Here is a 23039-nt window from a genome sequence, read left to right on the forward strand (position 1 = left end):
ATATTGTCAGTATAATGTCAGTATAATGTCAGTATATTGTCAGTATAATGTCAGTATATTGTCAGTATATTGTCAGTATAATGTCAGTATAATGTCAGTATATTGTCAGTATATTGTCAGTATAATGTCAGTATAATGTCAGTATATTGTCAGTATATTGTCAGTATATTGTCAGTATAATGTCAGTATAATGTCAGTATATTGTCAGTATATTGTCAGTATAATGTCAGTATAATGTCAGTATATTGTCAGTATATTGTCAGTATATTATCAGTATATTGTCAGTATATTGTCAGTATATTGTCAGTATAATGTCAGCATATTGTCAGTATAATGTCAGTATAATGTCAGTATATTGTCAGTATATTGTCAGTATAATGTCAGTATATTGTCAGTATAATGTCAGTATAATGTCAGCATATTGTCAGTATATTGTCAGTATAATGTCAGTATATTGTCAGTATAATGTCAGTATATTGTCAGTATAATGTCAGTATAATGTCAGCATATTGTCAGTATATTGTCAGTATAATGTCAGTATAATGTCAGTATAATGTCAGTATATTGTCAGTATAATGTCAGTATAATGTCAGTATAATGTCAGTATAATGTCAGTATATTGTCAGTATATTGTCAGTATAATGTCAGTATAATGTCAGTATATTGTCAGTATAATGTCAGTATATTGTCAGTATATTGTCAGTATATTGTCAGTATAATGTCAGTATATTGTCAGTATATTGTCAGTATAATGTCAGTATAATGTCAGTATATTGTCAGTATATTGTCAGTATAATGTCAGTATAATGTCAGTATAATGTCAGCATATTGTCAGTATATTGTCAGTATAATGTCAGTATATTGTCAGTATATTGTCAGTATAATGTCAGTATAATGTCAGTATATTGTCAGTATATTGTCAGTATAATGTCAGTATAATGTCAGTATAATGTCAGTATATTGTCAGTATATTGTCAGTATAATGTCAGTATAATGTCAGTATATTGTCAGTATAATGTCAGTATAATGTCAGCATATTGTCAGTATATTGTCAGTATAATGTCAGTATATTGTCAGTATAATGTCAGTATATTGTCAGTATAATGTCAGTATAATGTCAGCATATTGTCAGTATATTGTCAGTATAATGTCAGTATAATGTCAGTATAATGTCAGTATATTGTCAGTATAATGTCAGTATAATGTCAGTATATTGTCAGTATATTATCAGTATATTGTCAGTATAATGTCAGTATATTGTCAGTATAATGTCAGCTTTGTCCCCTTTGGATCTCAGATGAAGTTACAAATATACATAACTCCATGCAGTCGTATCCCATCCATCCGAATACTTAAGTACATGTTATTCAAGTACTCTAAAACCTATGATTCATTAATACGTTTCCATTTTTGTCTTGACCCAGGAGCCGACAGGAGACGATGAGTATGAAGTATGCGACGCCAGTGACAGTGAGTTTTAGGCACAGTACCGTATATACTACATATTTGTACTTATTCTTTAGTTATCTGACTTTATCCATCATTTGAAAAAGCTGGCCTCATTTTGATCCATGTCGATTTTCAATTTTGTTTCTTGCAACAAAGTAAAAATGGCTTTTAGTAAGTTTATTTCATGAATCTGGGCCATTTAACACAAATAATATTCAAATAATTGTGATAAAATGTAAATATTATGTCCTCTGACTGTTAAGTAATAGCATTGATTCATGTGTAATTTCTTGACAATAATATTCAATCTCGAAGCCAGATGTCGACTGTGGACTCTCCATTCAAAAACCCTCCAGCCCTATTTCTAGATATTTGTACGAATATCTGAAATATTCATCAATCAAAGCAAAGTATCTGCTCAAAATATGACCCAAACACTACTCAAAATACTTGTATCACCAGTACACGTTCTATAATCTGTATAAAGTGTATTTCTCTCATTTGAGTTCATCGTAGTTCGTCATATTCATCGATATTCCGCGTTTAATTCCAGGATGCGGCGATAAACCCAGAGAATCTCGTCCTCTTTCTCTGCCCCGAGAGTGAGACACGTTTAAGTCGTATATATTTACTTCTCATACCGTTCTGTCTGTGATATATTTGTATTTGTTCATCTCAGGAAGTCACCAAAGCCGCCCATAAAACCCGTAAGTCATTTTCCCCCATTATTTTGGCCTGAAGTTAGAATAAAGCGACTTTGTAAACGACTTTTACTGTTTACAATTCACATTTTAAAGACGCATCGTGTAAAATGTGAACATATTTTTGGACACTTTTTCTAATAACGTTTTTTTCTTCCATTCTTTTTTTTTGTTGCAGAAAATACCGACCAAACCGTCATTCAGAGAGTTTGACAGTAAGAAATAAAGCTTTAAATCTTTCAAATTGAATAAAATCAACTTTTCTTACACAATAATATTAATTTCTTTGTTTGTATTTTAGATCGGACTTTGCCAAATGAAGCTGTTCCACCTCCTTCCAAAACCCTCTCCATGGACCTAAAACGACCAAAGTAACTAGTACAATATTTATAATGAATACATCTGCTGCAATTACCGTATTTTCCGGACTATAAGACGCACTGGAATATAAGTGGCATTTTTGGGGAAATGTATTTGATAAAATCCAGGACTAATTTAAAATAATAACAGATGAGAGAACATGGTGAATAAGTGTACGTATGCTAACGCTAACACCTTCAGCTACATGACGTATGCTAACGCTAACACCTTCAGCTACATGACGTATGCTAACGCTAACACCTTCAGCTACATGACGTATGCTAACGCTAACACCTTCAGCTACATGACGTATGCTAACGCTAACACCTTCAGCTACATGAGGTACAGACAGAACTGTGGTAAGTGTCTGGTATGTTAACGTAACATATGAACAGTTATTCAGATAACTATAGCATAAAGAACATGCTAACAAGTTTACCAAAGCATCAGTTTTACCCCAAATCACTAAATCCACTGAATTCTTCTTCCTCTGTGTCACTTCTAAACAACTCCACAAACTCCAGAGGAAGAGGAAGTGCAGATTCTTCTTCTGTGTCACTTAGAGCCTAGAGCGCCCTCTTGTGGTTGTCAGGGTAAAAATAACAAATAATATCACATATAAGTTGCTCTGGAGTATAAGTCGCACCTGGGCCAAAACAATTAAAAGGTGCGACTTATAGTCCGGAAAATACGGTAATGATTATTAAGCGATTCGTTTTTGTTCATTGAGACGTTTGGACTGAAGGTTTCGCCACAGAACGTTTAGAAATGGAGCGTATTATTGATAAAACATCTTTTCTTTTGCGTTTTAGAGTCTGTAGATTCTTTTATCGTCGATCAATCTCGATTAGTTGATTGATGCTCAAAGAAAATACCTTGTAAACACTTAAAACAGGAGAAAATCTGTGATAAAGGAAAATGTTCTGAATGTTTTGTGCTTTTGCAGGCTTCCTATTCCACACTGGATCGCTCACAGTGAGTACAAGACACGTTTAGCATCGAAACAATCCGCCGCGTCGTCCATATATTTAAACATGTCTTTGTCACTCCAGGACAAGCTGACAAAGACCAGCAGGACGCTCCAGAAAACGGCTGCGCGGATGAAGATAAGGTCATCTCCTCAGATCAAAGCATAATGAGGGACTTTTTTAAACCGCACGTGTTGTTGAACGTTTGTGTAAAAGAGGGTTTTTTAAGGAAGAGGGTCCTAAACCTTCTTTTCTCCATGGCGATGTTATTGTTTTGTCCGATTTCACAAAAGGACACAAACGTTAACAACCTGCATGACTAACTATTATTTATAAGACTATTTGTTAATATGTTGTTTGTTTTATAAGACATTTAAGACATTTAAAACCGCACGTGTTGTTGAACCCAAGGGGGCGTTTGTGTAAAAGAGGGTTTTTTAAGAAAGAGGGTCCTAAACAACACAAATGACTAACTATCATTCATAAGACTATTTGTTGAGATGTTGTTTGTTTGTTTTTTTAGGACATTTTGAATGGCACGTGTTGTTGAACTTAAGGGGTGCTTGTGTAAAAGAGGGCTTTTTAAGGAAGAGGGTGCTAAACCTTCTTTTCTTCATGGCATTACACAAAATGGCAAAAACGTTAACAACCCGCATGACTAATTATCATTTTTCATACTATTTGTTGATGTGTTGCACTGTTGTTTCACTCACTGTTTTGTTTTTTTTGGTGAGTGAAACAAACCATGAATTTTTGGCAATAAGAAAACACCAAACACCAAATAAAATATATTAAAATTATACTCAAGCAGCTATAAAAAAGTATTATTGCAGTTTTTGTTTACTAGAGGCGCCAAAAGTCTGTAAGCGGATTGCGAAAAGTGTTAAAACAGACTAATAATCATCATTTATTTGGCGTTACTTGATTATTATTTAAATTGTATTCTCATTAGATTTTCTCTTCAGGTGGAAGTTTTCTAAAGTGCTGGATGTTCTGTTTTTGGTGGTTCTCAGGAGGAGGACGTGCAGTCCAAGCCGTGGTTTGCTGATTCCTGTGATCGCAAGACGGCCGACGACGCCCTCGTTCAGTCCAACCAAGTGAGAGCATTTCATTTGCATTCACTTCCCCAATTTACACATGCAACACAAAGCGCACGGCTCACATGGTTCACCCCTAAATCGACGCCCGACGAGACTAAACCAGGTCAAACCAGGTCAAAACCAGGTCAAACCGGGTCAAACCAGGTCTATTATTATTATCATTCAGCTTCAACACGGCGTTTAAACCCAACTTTTTCTCATTTCTGAAACGACCATGTGGAAAGACGAATCCCGTGGTCATGTACGAGATGTCAGTGTGTTTGAGAAGGGTCGATTCATTGGAATTACGTCAGATGGACATGCGTTCTCACTCTTAAAAAACCTTTGTCCGCTAACCAGATTCGTGGATGTTCTCGACGAGGCGATTTATTTCAGCTTTAACTCCAAAAACTGAGGTGAAATGTGAATTTTGCCATTTTTGTGTCTAATTTGTCAACTATATCAAACGAGACATTTAAATCTGGCTCTGTCAATTACTCAAAGTGACTGTATCTGTCCCGAATGTGCAATTTTCACCATTTTACAGGAACATTTTTTGAATTTATTTCCATTTTTTTACCTAATTTGTTCTCTCTGGTCCTGTCTTTGTCTCAATTTTGAAAAATGAAAAAAGAAAAAAGACCAGGGACATGTGAGCCATGTCCCTGGTTTAGTCAAAATGTGTGTTTTTGGTAAGAACTAAATCTGATAAAAGCGCTCAGTATGACAGTCGTTGGATGGAAATGGTGTGGTTTCATTCTTTTTTTCTTTTTCTTTTCTTTTATCCTTTTTTCTTGTCTTTTTTTCCTTCTTTTTTCCTTTTTTTCTCTTTATTTTCTTTTTTTCTTCTTTTTTATCTTTTTTTTCTTTTTTCTTCTTTTTTATCTTTTCTTCTTTTTTTCTTTTTTCTTTTCTTTTTTCTTTTCTTTTTCCTTTATTTTTTCTTCTTCTTCTTTTTCATTTTTCTTTTTCTTGTCTTTCTCTTTCAGGACGGGGCGTTTCTGGTGAGGCCGAGTTCGGGTCACGACGTGCAGCAGCCGTACACGTTGGTGGTGTTTTACAACGGGCACGTCTACAACATCCCGGTGCGATTCTTACCCAGCAGTCAGCAGTTCGCCCTGGGCCGGGAGAAGAGGGGAGAAGAGGTCAGTGCGGAGGTCACGGAGGTCGCACACGGGGGCGGGGGGGAAATAATAGTCACTTCACGGCGTACAAACTTGGACTCAACAAGATTTTAGCGGATCGTACCGAAGGATTTGTTAATTCTAAATGATTCCAAGCCTGATTTATTGAAGTTTAACTCCAAAAACTGAGGGGAAATTTCAGTTTTTGTGCCATTTGTTTGTATCTAATATGTCAGAAAAAATACAACTAAATCTGGCTCTGTCAATTTTTCCGCTTTATTTCATTTACTAGTACTACTTTAGTACAAATTTTTGCCATTTTACAACAACAAAAAATCTTTATTTGAACTTAACTTTATTTTTTTGGATGCCTCACTTTCCTTATTTCTATTCTATTTATATTATTAATTAACGTGTTCTCTCTGTTCTTGTTTTTGTTAATTTATGCTTTTAATTTAGAAAAAAAAGACATTTACATTTCAAATTTATATCTCTAAATATATCTATTTATCCGTAGTATCCAAGCTTAGAACAGCACTACATTTGTGAATTATATTAATATTATTGTGCATAATTTAAAAGTGTTCATTTGCAGCTGTGTAGACCACTGAATAAATACAATTGAACGACTTTAATTACGAAAACAAGGAATTTGTGCGAATGAAAAAAGAACAAAAAGCGCATTTACGACATAAACTGACACAAATGTACGTCTGTTTCAGTTTTTCACCAGTTTGTCCCACATCATCGAGCATCACCAGAAAACGCCGCTGGTTTTGATCGACAGCCAGAGCAACAGCAAAGACGCCACGAGACTGCGCGTCGCCGTCCGGCCGTGAACGCGGAACAATCACGCGCTTATAACACGTTTATTACATGCTTATTACACGTTTTGTTCCGGCCTCTGGAGCCCCCGGCCTGCATAGCTTTCAGAGGGGCTTTGGTACATCCCGTGTGGAGGGCGCTGGCCGTTGTGCTGAATTTAAAAAGAGTTGTTAAACGTTACAATGACAGTTAATTTACATTCTTTTATTTTAATTTTCCACAAAATGGCGTGAAACTTAGCAATCCACTGTGCGAGCGAACTGAGTAAATGAAATATAGAGTTTATATTTTACATGGGAAGATTCAGGTAAAGTAAAGACATTTTAATGAGACGAACAGAGACTTTTTAAATACGTTATCAACCAAAAAAGGTGGAAATGTGCCGACTGAAGCTTCTGGATAGAGAATTGTTATGCAAAAAGTGTAAAATTGTCTATTTGTGACATTTTGACTTGATAATGTTGTTATAAAAAGGTCTTTTCGTACATTTGTTTAGAGTCTGTTTTGTCCAGATCACAGTTTGTCGTTGGTTTTCTCAGCCTTTTGGCAAAGCACACTTCTGGACCCAGTCAAGCTTCTCCCACCGGCCTCTGCCTCTCTGACCGTTCAAACTCATGAATCACACAGGAAGTGACCATTTAAAGTACTTTGTTTTATGGTGGATTTGGAATACATTTTGACCAGGTTTTGTAATATTATTTGAGATAAGGCATAACAGATGCATAACGTAATGTAACAAGACAGTTTATAAATGTGTAATTCGTTTGTTTTTTTAAATGTGTGTAACTAAAAGGTAGAGGTGATTTAGACTTTACACAGAATTTATAATAAAATGGTCTGATCATTTTTTTATAAAGCCAAAACACACATTTTTCACTGGCAAGAATCACGCCACAACAATATGAGGGAATGTCAATCATCAACTACATTTATATTTATAAAACATAAAATGATTAGCAAAATTCCACTAAAATCTGAGCTTTTCTTTCAAATATACAAGTTTGGGATTAAACATCCTCAGATTTCGCACCATCAGATCCTTTGAGGAATATGTGAGGAAAACCCCGGAGACCCCACGACCTACATGTAACCCCTGTGACCCCTGTGACCCTGATCCTTTCACGTCGGGCACTGCACACAGATGAGGGACGTCTTATTGTCCATTCAAAGTCATTTTGTGAAAAGTGCATCATTTACAGATCGAATCCAACTGGAATTCAAACGTTGAAGTCAAGTCAAAAAATTAAACTTGTTTTCTGGTCATTTTCGTTCCTTTTTTTGGCCTCTGTCGCCACAAATGTATTAATTTAAAATCACATGTCATTTAACCATAAAGTGTCCTGTAGTTAAAAAAAACGGGTTTTTATTGATTCTTCTTATTGACTTAAAGTGTTTTCCACTGAGGAACATTAGAGTGACCGATCCGCCACTAGAAAAGTCACAAATCGCACTTTTAAACACGCGCACACAGTTTTTCCCATGTTTTTATTGAGATGTTTCTGATGAACAGATGAAATAATGCCAGGAATGACACGGTATCAAAACTACACAGAAATATGGTGTTTATCTAAAATATAAAGTCACTTTCATGACCAAATCTGTCAATTTTCAGTCCAAAAAAAACCCCCAAATGTGATGCGTTTGGTTGCACATCACACACCTACAGGCACTTGGTGGGAATTCTCAGTAAATACTTAATACAGTACCTCTATTGCTACGTCTATACAATTATAAATCGCTTAAAATCTCAAAAATATAAGCAGAAAAATACAATCTATGTACAAAATTACAAGCTACGTTTCCCTTGTGTTGAATACTGACGGGAGCGAGCCCAAAGAGAGAGAGAAATTCGATTGTCAAGGCCGGAAACAGAGAAAAAGTCAGTTAAGAAAATACATGGATCTGGAGTTTCGTAGTGCAATTCAAAGAGAAGCTTTTCAAGTCAAAAGAGCGGGAAAAGAGTCAAATTCACCTGAAGTTTGTTTGAGAATGGCTTGTTAAAGGAGCGATATTATGGGATCGAGCAGAGGCGAGTGTGGAACCAGCTAGACGGTCGAACTTTTAATTTTCTTTTAATAACTGTATTTTCTGGACAATAAGTCGCATCTTTTTTCATAGTTTTGGCCGGGGTGCGACTTATACTCCAGAGTGACTTATATGTGATATTATTCGTTATTTTCACACTGACAACCACAAGAGGGCGCTCTAGGCCCTTAAGCGACGCAGAAGAAGAATCTGCACTTCCTCTACCTCTGGAGTTTGTGGAGTTGTTTAGAAGTGACACAGAGGAAGAAGAATTCAATGGATTTAGTGATTTGGGGTAAAACTGATGCTTTGCTAAACTTGTTAGCATGTTCTTTATGCTATAGTTATCTGAATAACTGTTCATATGTTACGTTAACATACCAGACACTTACCACAGTTCTGTCTGTACCTCATGTAGCTGAAGGTGTTAGCGTTAGCATACGTCATGTAGCTGAAGGTGTTAGCGTTAGCATACGTACAACTATTCACCATGTTCTCTCATCTGTTATTATTTTAAACTGCATTTCAAGATGAAATGTCTGTTCTTGGTCTTGGATTTGATCAAATACATTTCCCCCAAACAATGCGACTTATACTCCAGTGCGACTTATATATGTTTTTTCTTCTCTATTATGCATTTTTTGGCTGGTGCAACTTATAGTCCGGAAAATACGGTATTCAAAATGCGAAGAAAACAGTGACAATGTGTTGCTAACGAACGATTTTAGCATTCCACGGAGAGAAAGTCGCCTCGTTTAGACCATCTCTACTTTTAAATGCGATTAAAACTAACCAAATCTAACGTTCGGATGCATTAAGCCAAGTTACAGGTCAGATCTGTGAAGAGGCGAGTCAGGATTAGGGATGGGACGAAGCACAATTTCCGCGAGACAAGACTTTCATTTGATTCAGGCAAAATAGTGTTGTTTAATTCACAATTCTTGCACAAAAATGCACTTTTTTTCATTGTGTTTTCGGTAATAAACTCGAGTCAAAGCAATTATTGCGTCGCAACGGCTGCGATCGTCATGGTAATTTACCGTAAACGAGTCTTTTTTCAAACGTAAATGCTCCTTTACGTGAACACGATCCTACTGTTTGGACGTAAATCACAAATCTTATCACGTTTGCAGTTTTTTTGTCTAAAATCGTGCCGCCCTATCACATAATGCAGCTTTAAAATGATCAGATATTAAGATTATCTGTTAAGAACTTTAAAAACATGATTTTGCGTTGGAGCCGTGACTGTCGCTGGTCTGACTGGTTCCACACACAAACTACAGTCAGGGTTTCTTCTTTTTAATGCTTGGATGCTTCCTTCACCCCAGACACCTCCTCCTACTTTTTAACTCCAGCTCAAAATCCCATAATAATCAGCCAAGGCGAGACACTACAGGCGCAAGTCTTTTTCAAATGTAAGTTTTTGGTGTCAGTTTGCTCACTCGACGTTATGAGCGTTCACCTGGAGACGACGTCATGGCAACTGTCTGCCCCTGAGGATGTTGCTTTATGTCATTGAATGCACTTAAACTGTAGTTTTGCAACTTCAAAGAGGAAAATGAGGCTAAATTATAATTTTTACACCAATAATACGAAATAAAATATGAAAAATCCCCCTCTTTATTATTTTTATTTTATTTTAATGTCAACAAATGTAGTTTTTTTATGTGTCAGTTTTTCTTGTTTATTTTTGTTATGTTTTGAAATTTGGGGGGGAAAAAATCAAAAATCACCTCTGTATTGTTTGTTTCTTTTTGTTATGCGTCTTAAAATTTTGGGGGAATTTTTATTTTTTTTAAAAAGCAATATGTCAACAAAATAAAAAAAAACTGGCAACCTCAATTTTTCAGATTCATGTCTCCCAAAACGTGAACATTTTTGGCCATATTTCCATACAAAATACCTGATTTTCACTTGCCTTCCATTTACCACACTTGAAAAAAGCCCTTTCCCTTTCCACCTGCAGCGTCTCGCCTCAAAGAGAACACAAGGAAAACCTCCGATGAAAGAAAGCGCGCTGCGTTTCAGCCACGATCGCATCCAAAAAGAAGGAAAACGACGGCTGAACTCATAAATAACCTCGGCTACAAAAACAGCTTATTGTCGATCTCTCGCACAGTTTTGGTTAAGTAACATCCGGGCATCCACACAAGTATAAATACATCACGCTGACAACTCGCTCACGGCGCACTTTTACCCGTATCGCCGCCGCCGCCGATTCGTATGGCAAAATTCTGTACATTTAACGTCTCGTAATAAAATACCGCGGCAACAGTGTTCGCCCAGTTAAATAAAGCTATAATATGTAGTCAAAAACAATACAAAAAGGACTAAAAACTCTTTACAAATAATTATAGACGATCAAACTATCCCAGAGAGTTCGGACCTGAGAAACAGTCCAGGTAAGTTTGAGTTTAAGACTTAAAAAAAAAAAAAAAAAATACATAAAATAAAGAGTCTCTCTGTCGATATTGCAAATAAACGTCATCTTCTTCCAGATTTTTCCCAGTGTCGTGACAAACGAGTTGGCGAATGGTTGAGTCGAGAGGCGGGCAACGTGGAAAACCATAAAAAAAATTGTTTCTTTGCGATTCCACGACACCAAATGGTTTTTAAGATAGTTCCTTAAAAGGTCATTTCATTTCATTTGTCTGTGATTGGTTGAATTCCCCCGTCAGTCGCTCAAGAAGGCGGAGCAATCCATGAGTTTCAGAGCGATCAAAAATGGTTAATTAAATATGTTTTCAGGCAAATTTCATATATTCTGTCTTTATGATTATTTGGTTAATTGATAATCGTGTTTATTTAGGACTAAAACATTATAATCGGGACAATTTTAGAAGCTAAATTTGGTCTTTTCAATTCAAACTTGATATATTTAAACGCAAAGTACTTTTTATGTGACTTTTATTAGAGCTGCACAATATATATTGCACGATACTTTAACCTACTTTTGACAAACACATTCATTTATATTAAAACAAACATTGACATGCCTTAAATTGTCAAACTGTCAAAATAAAGACATAACTGACAAAATCAAAAGGTAATTTCAATGGAAAACAAAGAAAAAACGTCTTTGTCTTTAAAAAACAGAACATTTCAGTCAGATTGTGGATCTTAACGCCATCGCCACATATTTACAGTAGCTCGTTGTGATATTAATGCGATATATATATTGTGCAGCCGTCTTTTTCATGCTAAACTTTGTCATTCAGATAGTTCAATTCCCTAAAACTTGTCACAAACTTGGGACAACGCGGCGTAAAGAGAGTTAAAGGCGTCGGTCTCGGTAATAACGAGGAGTCGTTTCTCGCCTTCATATGGTCGTTGAAACCCGTGGATGGATGGATGGGAGGAGACTGGGGGAAAGCCGTTTTTTTATTGTCACGTCGCCCGCCTCTGCAGATACACGTGGACAACGCATCACAACAGTCAGACCTGCCCTAGTTTAGAAAAGCAGACGGCAGCAACGGCACAAATCTAAATCAGACACGTTCATCTCGACAAGGTGATCGAATAATCGTTATCCGGACTTTGCACCGACGGTAAAATGTGCCGTGCGCCAAAATGAGAGGATTAAAGACTCAAACCGGAGGAGGAATTATCAAAATGACAAAAGAAAGTCATGTTTTTTGGCTTCGTCTCGGCAAAATTCGGTCGAAATCTTGTGTTTTCCAGTTCTTTCGCGATCTAAGAATGGGCGCCGGATTAATCGATTGGCAAATGAAGCGTTCCAATCGAAATACAGGTTTATAAGACTTAAATTGTGCCCACTGAGCTTTGTCAACAAGTATTTGAACCCAGTTGATTATTTTAAGTGTTTTTACGAGTCGCTAGAAAACTTTGGTAACTACACCTTAATTAGCGTTAATAAAGCATGAACAAAGAGTCAGTTCCTAATCAACAAATGGTTTATTAAGAATGATTAAGACTTAGTAACTAATTGAGGGATTAGTTTAGGTATTACGTAGTTACTAAACCTTATAATTCTCAATAAACCATTTGTTAAACATGAATTAAGTCTTTGTTCATGTTTTATTAATATTATTAAAGTGTAGTTATAATGAAATGTTAGCAAAATGTCCAATAATCTTAGGGAAAGTCATAATTTTCAATAGATTAGTTTATATTTGAGCGGTTTTAAGGTTTGTATGACTAAAACTACGATGTTATAAAGCTGTAACAAAGAAAAAGAACGTACAAAATATAGTTTGTTGCCAATTGCGTCCGTCTGCTTCACCAAAACTAAACAAAACCCTGACGATTGAAAAGACATTGCACATCGTGTACGTTAAACACAGTACTGTCCCTTTAGGAGCTTTCACATTTCGGACTCTTCCACTCCATTAGGTGGCGCTGTCTGTGAATGACCCACGCGCGCCGACTTCCGAACGCTCTCCCGCAAAACCAGCAGCGAAACGGCGTCTTCTCGTCGCCGGCGCCGAGCGAAGACGTTTCGCCGCCCACCACCTCGAACTTCCTCTTGCTCAAACGCCGCAGTTTCAATTTCAACAAAAAACGCTCGCGCACGCCGTTCCCCAGCGCGTCGTCGTCATCGCCGCCCGGCCGCGAGCTCGCCGCGTCCCCGAGGGCGTTCAGCGTCCGCTTCGACAGCACGACTTTGTGGACTTCTCCTTTGTATCTGTTGACGACCGCCATGACCCGGGAGACTTCGGGGGCGTCGACGTCCGGGTGGTTCAGCACCACGACCGGCTGTTCTCCCGCCGGTCGCTTCACGGGCTGGGCGGGGCTGACGGCGACCAGGTGCAGGGTGCGCTCCAGGCTTTTGGGGGTCGGGGTCCAGGGGGCGGAGGCGGGGGGAGAGGGGGAGGGGCCGGAGCAGAAGGAGAGGGAGGAGCCTGTGGGGGGGCGGGACGTTTCACCTGTGGGGAAAAAGAATATAAATGTGCGGGATTAAGAAATATAATCTATTTCCACTTAATTCTAATGTTGAACAGAGATTATGCGTCCTAATTAATGTCACGATACTAATAATTATCAATTAAAAATGCTCTTTTTTAGGTCACGGTTTTAGACCGAGATAATAGTTCTTTTTTTATTAAACATTGTGGTCATTCTAGTTCTAAAACTGTTCAGAAAATATACATATTTATCCTTTTTTGGATCGATACTTGCTTTAGTACTAGTCATGAATACTAGTTTGAGTATCGATCAGCATCCGATAGTCGATACTTATACATATGGAGGATCATTGGTTTTACAGATTTAGAATTTAACTGCAAGCGATTTTTTCAGGTGGAATTTTTTTAGTTTGTTTTGAATTTCTGTTGCAAATTTTGTTCTCAGTTTAAACGGCCTAAATGTATAATTAAAATGCATAGTCTTACAAGCCCAATGAGTCTAAATTTGAAGTATAAATATGCAGTACAAATGTGTTATCCTGAGTGAGTGAATCTTTTCAACTGTGAAAATCTTTTAAAGGCGCAATGGACGATTTTTCGGCGATTTGAGAACTCAGGGGGAAGTGCACATGCCACTCCCCCGTGCACGCGCCACTCCCCCGTGCGCACGCCACTCCCCCGTGCGCACGCCACTCCCCCGTGCGCACCCCACTCCCCCGTGCGCACGCCACTCCCCCGTGCACACGCCACTCCCCCGTGCACACGCCACTCCCCCGTGCACACGCCACTCCCCCGTGCGGACTGATACAACACACACGTGCGTTTGTTTATTAGCGCGACGGATCGCATCACATCTCTCGTCTCCCGTAGATTTCCGTCTACTTCTGCGTCAGCTCGAACTGTCTTTCTTCGTCTTCATTTTGCCCAGTACACTGAGGGAACTATATTATGATAGATCAATGCGCTTAGACACGCGGAAATGTGGGGACGAGCCTGACGCGGCTGCAGGTGAGCGATAGGTGCGTTTTATGATTGATACGTGGCAGGACAAATGATTTATCCACGCCACGAGGAAATAAGACTCAGATTTATGCCAAAAAAATCGTCCATTCAACCTTTAAGATTTCACGGCAAAATTTTACATTTTAGGGCTCGAAATTCGATTGAAAATTTTAAAGTTGAAGATTTAATTTTGACTTGTTGAAACTTTGAAAAAAATATATATTTTACACGGCAAAAGTCAGCAAACAATTAATATTTTTGCAGGGTAGAAAAACAAATCAGATTTACAAATTTACCCAATATTTAAAACTCTATATCTGACTAAACCAATTATCTCCTATAATAATAACCAAAAGTGAAATTAATACGTCAGGCATAAATGCTGCATAAATACTTTTTAAATCTATCACTCACTTTTTTTATGTTCTATAAAAAAAATCATGTAAAAAAAAAAAAGTTCAATTTATGCTAATATTTACAAATGAATGGCTCAATTTTTTCCCAAGAGAACCCAAATAATATAAATCTTTGTTTCTTTTCATTTTTGTTTGATGACAGTGCTATATTTGTGATTAAAGTAATAAAAATGTACAATACTCTTAATATGAATAATGATAATTTACACACTGTAAAACACAAAAAAAACAATGTGTTGCTTTCAGAATAGCGCACATCAAGTATCACCAAAGATCACGTCTATAACTGGTTTAAAACTGGTTTAAAACTGGTCTAAAACTGGTTTAAAACTGGTTTAAAACTGGTTTAAAACTGGTCTAAAACTGGTTTAAAACTGGTTTAAAACTGGTCTAAAACTGGTCTAAAACTGGTCTAAAACTGGTTTAAAACTGGTTTAAAACTGGTCTAAAACTGGTTTAAAACTGGTTTAAAACTGGTTTAAAACTGGTCTAAAACTGGTTTAAAACTGGTCTAAAACTGGTCTAAAACTGGTCTAAAACTGGTCTAAAACTGGTCTAAAACTGGTCTAAAACTGGTCTAAAACTGGTCTAAACGGGGTCATGGTTAAATGAGGGCGACGCAATAAAGACGTGTAAATTTATGCTTCTTGAGTTCTTTTGGAGTTCTCTGATAAATCCCACTGAACTCTAATAAAAAACACATTCTGCACAAAACGGCGGGTGCGACGTGATCCTACACTCCTCGTGAAACCGTCTCTCTGAACAAACATCTGATTTGAGGGCGGAGTCACATAAATGCCGCGCCGTCAAACTCTTCCCCCATTACCGAACACCAAAACTATAATTAGCTCTTACTCTGAGGGGTAATGACAGACTCGACGAGGGGCGACGCCTCCTCCAAGACGCCGCGAGGAGCCTCTAGTCCGTCAGGTCCTCTCAAACCTTCACCGACTTCACTTTTCGCCGGGCTCGTCGCCGTCGTCCCGCTCGCCGAAACTCGAATCCCTCCCGTTTGCTTTCCCGTCCCGCCACCTCCAGCTTCCCGCTCGTCTTCCACCGTCCCGTCAGCTTTGCCGCCGTCACCGTTGCACAACTTCAACGCGTCCGTCGTGGAGTTGCATTTCGCCGACGACGCTGCGCTCTGCGTCACCCACTGCTTTCCTTTCTTGGGACTTTTCTTCAAAACGATCCTCAGCGCCAGCGCCGTTTTGAGTTTGCCCGCGTTTTTACACCGTTTCGTCAGATTCCTCCAGTTTTTGTTCCGTTTCTTCCTCGCCGCGGCTTTACGGACCGTCGTTTTCCTTCTCCTCATCGTCGTCTTCTTCGCCTTCTGTTCGTTCGTGATGGCGTCTTCCTGTACCGCCGCCTCGTCGCCGTCGCGCCCGTTCAAGCCCGTTTTCACTCTTTGATTCTCCCGGTTTTCTTCCGTTTGCCGTCCGTCCGTCGACTCCGCCTTTACCGCGTCGCTGCTTAGCTTGGCTTCCCGACGGCGCAGACGATCGCTCGAGCTGGCGTCGCTCGCGATCTTGCTCTTGTTCGAATTCCCGACTTCCTTCTCCGCCATCGGTTTCAATCTTTTGGCAAAGCTGGCGCCGTTCTGATTCAGCTTGTTGTTTAGCGTCAGGACGTCTTGGCTGCTATCGGGGAGGACAGGAGCCACCGCCCCGTTTTCCGTTCTGGACTGAAGGTTGACCTCGTGCGGGACGTACGACAGCGCGTCCTTCAGCGCTTTGCTCCACTTCTGCTTCCCCGATTTCATCAAAAACTGCTGCGTTTCCTCCAGCGTCGTCTGCGCGTCCGACAAATGACAGTATTTATCCAGAAACTCCCGTCCCGGCAGCGCCAGGCAGTCTTGCGTCAACCAGCTGATGTCCTTAACCGCGCTTCTCGTCGCCCTCGCCTTCGCTTTCGTCTCGTTCGTCGGGAAAACGTCTTTACTTTTCCGATTGCAATTCGCGCTTTTATGCACGGTTTCCATATGTTTCATGAGGGCGTTTCTCTGCGACGTTTCGTAGTCGCAACACGGACAGCTGTGAGACGTTTTGCGAATGGTTTGCTCGTTCTTCATGTCCAGACCCAAACTGTGCAGAAGTATGTGCTCTAAAAACTCCTTATCGTCCGACGTGGAGAACTTCTTGCAGGCGTCGCACAGGTATTTCCCGTTGCGCGCGTGAACCTTGGCCAAGTGCGCGCTGAACTCGGCCCACGTGCGCTGTACGTCGTCCCGGCACAGGCTGCAGCAGGAGAACGTGTCTTTGTGGCTCAGGACGTGCACTTGGAGATAGGAGAACTCGTGCGTGGTGAACTTGCAGGCGTGGCACGAGAAGACGGGCGGGCGGCCTCCGCGCTGTTCGTCGAAGTGCGCGTCGCCGCCGTTGCCGAGCGCCCTCTGCGTCTCCGTTACCCGGCCCCCTCGCAGCTTCTTCGCGGAGGCCCACGCGTGCTTCTCGGCGGCGGCTGTTGGTCTCGTCTTTGGTCCGGGCTCATCAGGGGTTTGCATAGCGGCGGGCGGCAGCGCGGCCTTCCGGAGGTGCAGGCGCGTCAGCCAATCCCTGTTCCTCTTGTGGACGCGGCGCTTGTCGTTATCTGCCGTGGAGGTGGCGGCGCAAACGTCCACCGAGTCCACGGGTCGGGGGGAGGTCATCTGCAACGGCGAGAGCAGAAGGGTCAGATGCACGGACGAGACAATACCACACAGGTTTAGGTCTAATCTGGAACTTCCTGAAGATGTGAGACAGATTCTGCTCTGACAAGGTTCAAATCGAAGATAAAAACACTCTTCTCTTTCATGTCTTAAACTGTTTTGTGATTTCTGTCGTGTCTTTGTGATTTTATTGCATTTCTTTCCCTGTTGTGTGAAGCACTTTGAATTGCCTTGTGTATGAATCGTGCTCTACAAATAAACTTGCCTTGCTTTAATTTACTTTAGATCTCCAAGAATTGTAACTACTTAATTTGGCACCGTTTTAAAATATAAAAGAATTAAACCTACATTTCAACTCTGATATCCCATGTTATAGCCCATTTTTCATGCATCAATGCAGTTCATGCAAAAACAACTGTAAAAACTGAAAAGCACTAGTAAATGGTGTATTTATTCTCTCAAAAACCTTCAGTTTACTCTTGACTAGAGATGTCAAGATTATTGGTTAATCGAAAATCGTGATTGATCACAATGTAAATCATAAGAACAAAAGCTTTAAGTATTTTTCGTTCAAAACAGAGCTAAATGTAAAGAACTTCATTTATCTGGTTGTTTTTGTCACATTTAACTCTATTTTGTCTTTCACAAAGTTCAGTTTCATAAAGTCGGTCACAAACTTGAACGACAGTCACATTTAGACCTCGAGAATGAAAGAAAATGTAAGATTTCACTGTTGTTTTGGTCACAGTTTTGACACTTTTAAACAATGTTAATTTATTATAAAATGTCCAGGCGGCCGTATATTTATATGTGCATCAGTTTGTTGGATGTATGAAGTTATTAGAGCGCAATAATGGATTTATAAGTAAGTGCTTTGTGGATAAACATGACATTTCATACATTTTCTTATACAGAGTAAAAAAAATACCCATTTGGTCAATTTTTAAACATATTTGTATCGCGAGGGTCTTGGAAACACCCAGCAATAGTACCGTAATTACCGTAATAATCGTGAATAATCGTCGTGTCTTTTCTCACAATAATCACATTTGATATCGTGACTTCCAAACTCTTTTTCCTTAGAAATCTCTTTAAATAAAATAATTACGTCTAAATAACTGGAGCGGTGCGATGCGTGAACCTCCCAACATCCTCCGCAAACAACATATTCTGCATAAAACGTGCCAAACGCTGTAATTTAGAGCTGAACAAACGGAAATGCGTCTCATTTCAGTCTTTGTCAAATCTCCTGGACACGGTTAAACGTGAACTTAAAACCAATTATTAAAACACTTCAAAACTCTTCACACATTGCTTTGCTCCAATTGAGATATTAATTCCAGTATTGCGTTAGAAAATAGAGTTGCTATCATTAGAAAACGTGTGAGTGAGTCTTCAATTTTGATCCATATTTGGTTAAAAACGCACTATTAAATTGTGAAAACGTTGCTGTGCCAAAAATAAACTGTCACGACCAAAAACGCCGCTTCATTCCATAAAAACAACAGGAAATGACCATGACAACCATTTATCTGATGTGAACGACAAAGGTTCCTCGCGTTATCGAAGCCAAACACGTTTTCAGTTCGCAGGTAAAGCGCCCTCTACAGGCCGGACGACGCATTGAACTAGAACGCAGTTACGAGAAATACATTTTACACTGATTAAAATTATTATAACATTTTATACAAGAACAGCTCGTTTTTAGGTTAATAATTTCACTTCCTGTTTGTAATCAATGACATCACACTCGGAAATTACCCAGAAAACACTGGGCCAAAATTCCTCTAATGTCACTTTTTTTTATTTGACAAATAAAAATATATGAGAGCGACTTTATTTTGTTAAATTAATGTTTAGAGAGTCAAAGAAAGTTGTTTGTTTTGTGTAAATTCTGCTTAAACTTGACTGTTTCCTGGTGTGATGTCACTTCCTGTAATTTCCAAACTGATTTTTTCAACATCTTCTCCACAAATACCTGCTCGATTGGTGTAAAACTATAATTTTTTATGTATAACAGGTACAAATACACCAGATAAAGTCATAATTAGATCATAAAACCCCGTCACACGCTCTTGTAAAGGTCAGAGTGTGACGTTAAGTCTCTGCGCCGACATTTGACTGGCAAATTTCCCCAAACGCAACAACACGAGCACGTTCGGGTCGAGAGAGCGTCGCCTGCTCGCGCCTCAAACTGTTGCCACGGCATCTACGTGTTAAACAAATGGTCAAACACGCAGTGAAATGGGAGCACTTTCACGAGGAAAGTAGGAGTACGTGTTTAACGTCGGGTAAAACAACTACAGTCGACTATTTAAAAATGACAACAAATCCTAATCGTTTTCTGATAATCGCAATGAATCACGACAGAAATAGCTTTTAAATACAAGACGGTGGCGTTATTAAATCAAAATGTTCTCTCTGGTCGTGTTTTGTTCCACGTTTTTTTGTCATACATTATAAAAATACATAAAATACACTTTATTCATCAGTATTCCAGAACTAGAAGCTTTCATATCCCACACTTGAACCTTAATTTGGTTAATAATGTATTTTAAAAGTCACATTATAGAACAGAGATGATGTTTGACTCGTCGACAATAAAAAAAAAAATTATTAGCTGCAGCTCTAATAATTCAAGAACATCCAAGTAAATAAAATAAATACATATAAATACAGCAGAGCAATATTTCACAAGCATTTTGATGATATTTACATGTTGCAAACATAATATAAACTACGCTCATGGATAAAAGTTAGACGTAGAGCTGCAACAATTATTATTTTAGAAGTGCACCAGTCGGATTAGTATTTATGTTGTGTATTCAGACTTTTTAGATGCATTTTTAACCAATTTAAGGTTGAAATGTGGCGACTGAAGCCTTTAAAACTGAGAAAATGTACAAATAAAATGAATTAGTTGATTATTTTTACCACTTTGGTTTAATAATGCCACTGTCTTAGTCTTAAACTAATATTTTTTCCTGCATTTTAGAATCTGTTCAGTCCCGATAACGATTACGATTGTCAACACACAATTATTTTAACAATTTTAACAGTCCACTACTAGATTATTCCGATTAATCATTGCAACCGACGCAAATTGTATTATTAACAGTCTCAAGGACATTTGAGCAGAAAGTAAAGACAGTGAAGCGGTCGCACACAAACATAACGCATGAATGAATGAATGATTGCATCTTTGGTCCAGATAAAAGGGGGTTCCACTCGTACCAGAGCACGTCGTGCAATAAACATGCAATAAACTAGACGCTCATTAGGAAAAGTTAGACGTAGAGCTGCAAAGAATTATTATTTTAGAGGTGCACTAGTCAGATTATCGTTTATATTCTACACTGAGACTTTTTAGATGCATTTTATAACCAATTTAATGTTGAAATGTGGCGACTGAAGCCTTTAAGACTGAGAAAATGTACAAATAAAATGAATAAGTTGATTATTTTTACCACTTTGGTTTAATAATGCCACTGTCTTCGTCTTCAACGTGTATTTTCACCTGTGTTTTAGAATCTGTTCAGTTCAGATAACGATTACGATTGACAACACACGATTATTTTAACTAAATTATTCCGATTAATCGTTGCAACCGACACAATTCCAAACACAAAACTGTATTATTAACAGTCTCAAGGACATTTGAGCACAAAGTAAAGACAGTAAAGCGGTCGCACACAAACATAACGCATGAATGAATGAATGATTGCATCTTTAGTCCAGATAAACGGGGGTTCCACTCGTACCAGAGCACGTCGTGCAATAAACATGCAATAAACTAGACGCTCATTAGGAAAAGTTAGACGTAGAGCTGCAAAGAATTATTATTTTAGAGGTGCACTAGTCAGATTATCGTTTATATTCTACACTGAGACTTTTTAGATGCATTTTATAACCAATTTAATGTTGAAATGTGGCGACTGAAGCCTTTAAGACTGAGAAAATGTACAAATAAAATGAATAAGTTGATTATTTTTACCACTTTGGTTTAATAATGCCACTGTCTTCGTCTTCAACGTGTATTTTCACCTGTGTTTTAGAATCTGTTCAGTTCAGATAACGATTACGATTGTCAACACACGATTATTTTAACTAAATTATTCCGATTAATCGTTGCAACCGACACAATTCCAAACACAAAACTGTATTATTAACAGTCTCAAGGACATTTGAGCACAAAGTAAAGACAGTAAAGCGGTCGCACACAAACATAACGCATGAATGAATGAATGATTGCATCTTTAGTCCAGATAAACGGGGGTTCCACTCGTACCAGAGCACGTCGCGCAATAAACACGCAATAAACTAGACGCTCATTGCGGGGGGAAAAAAAGTTGCGTGACTTTCAGATCCTTATCAGCTGCGACCAGGTGAAGAAGTTGCACACGATTAACCGACCAGCTTTGCACACAAACAAACAAACAAACAAACGCTGCACTTTAACAGCAAAACGCAAACATCAGACGGACAAAAAGCAGGCAAAAAGCACGCAAAAAGCAGGCAAACCCGCCGCTTTCGTGCAGCCATTACGCGCAGCTGACTTGACCACAACAAAGTGATGATCCGAGCTCGAGACTCGCAAAAAAACGCGCAAAAAACCACCGCAAACACAGCGACGTCGTGCGGGGTTTTTTTGTTTCGTTTGTTGCGTTCTTTCCGTTGCGCCTCGTTCCGAAACCGACGCCGCGTTTTCGTTCCGTTTCAATCGCGAACACGGCGTCGGCGTCTTTTGGACCCGCTTGAATTAAACGCGACGCACGAACAGCGCCACAAAGAGACGACGCAACTTTCCACCGAACGCGCCCGCGGTAAAGTTACGACGCGGGCGGTTAATCACGCCGCGTCGAGTTGTCCGGGCGCGTGACGGCGTGCCGCGGGCGTCCCGTCGGCGTGGAGCGCGTGCGGAAAGGCGCGCGGTGGAGTCGGTTTTCGTACCTTTTGTTTGGCGGAGCGGCTTTGACAGCTCAGCGAGAGGCCGCCATGTTGCTCTCATCCGGGGATTATAGGCGCTGAGCCGCTTTACTTTAGCCCCGAGACAGAGCGACCTGCCCCGGGCCAGACTGAGCACGACACACCGCTGAAGGAGCTCCAGCGCGGGACGGGGAGCACCGGGGACATGCGGGGGACATGCGGGGACATGCGGGGGACGTGTTTAGAGCCTTATGAGGGGAACGAGGTGTGGACCTGCTGATTTAAGCTGTAGATACTGATATTTAAGAAGAGTGTTTCTCAAACTGTGGCACCTGGACCACTGGTGGTGCTCGGAGCCCTCTGCACTACACATATATATATACATATATATATATATATATATATATATATATATATATATATATATATATATATATATATATATATATATATGTATATATATATATATATATATGTATATATGAGAATATGCTTTATTTAGAGACTAATCTATGAATGTGTTTCACCTACTATTGTTTAATCATAATTAAACCAACTGGTTCATTCATTCATTCCTTTTCTACCACTTGTTCCAGTGACTTTGGGCCTTAGGCGGGGCACACCCTGGACAGGGGCTCGTCACAGGGTTACCATA

The 23039-nt window shown here is 39.3% G+C and overlaps 1 protein-coding gene across 2 annotated transcripts in view; it reads left to right on the plus strand.

The window, feature by feature from the left end:
- blnk (B cell linker) overlaps window positions 1-6960 on the plus strand; it is a 40410-nt gene extending 33450 nt beyond the window's left edge. Inside the window, exons 15-24 of one of the 2 annotated variants that reach the window (XM_072436841.1) lie at window positions 1425-1470; window positions 2003-2051; window positions 2129-2156; window positions 2329-2365; window positions 2452-2521; window positions 3457-3485; window positions 3563-3621; window positions 4492-4575; window positions 5547-5702; window positions 6404-6960. In XM_072436841.1, the coding sequence (XP_072292942.1) occupies window positions 1425-1470; window positions 2003-2051; window positions 2129-2156; window positions 2329-2365; window positions 2452-2521; window positions 3457-3485; window positions 3563-3621; window positions 4492-4575; window positions 5547-5702; window positions 6404-6520 (675 nt within the window). In that variant the 3' untranslated portion in view covers window positions 6521-6960. The remainder of the gene's footprint in view (window positions 1-1424; window positions 1471-2002; window positions 2052-2128; window positions 2157-2328; window positions 2366-2451; window positions 2522-3456; window positions 3486-3562; window positions 3622-4491; window positions 4576-5546; window positions 5703-6403) is intronic. The other variant, XM_072436842.1, reaches the window with a different exon arrangement.
- The last annotated feature ends 16079 nt before the right edge of the window (window positions 6961-23039 follow it).

The sequence above is a fragment of the Eucyclogobius newberryi genome, unplaced genomic scaffold (assembly GCF_026437365.1).
Source record: "Eucyclogobius newberryi isolate DKJ021-1_F unplaced genomic scaffold, fEucNew1.0.hap1 SCAF_8, whole genome shotgun sequence".
In the NCBI taxonomy this organism is placed as follows: Eukaryota; Metazoa; Chordata; class Actinopteri; order Gobiiformes; family Gobiidae; genus Eucyclogobius; species Eucyclogobius newberryi.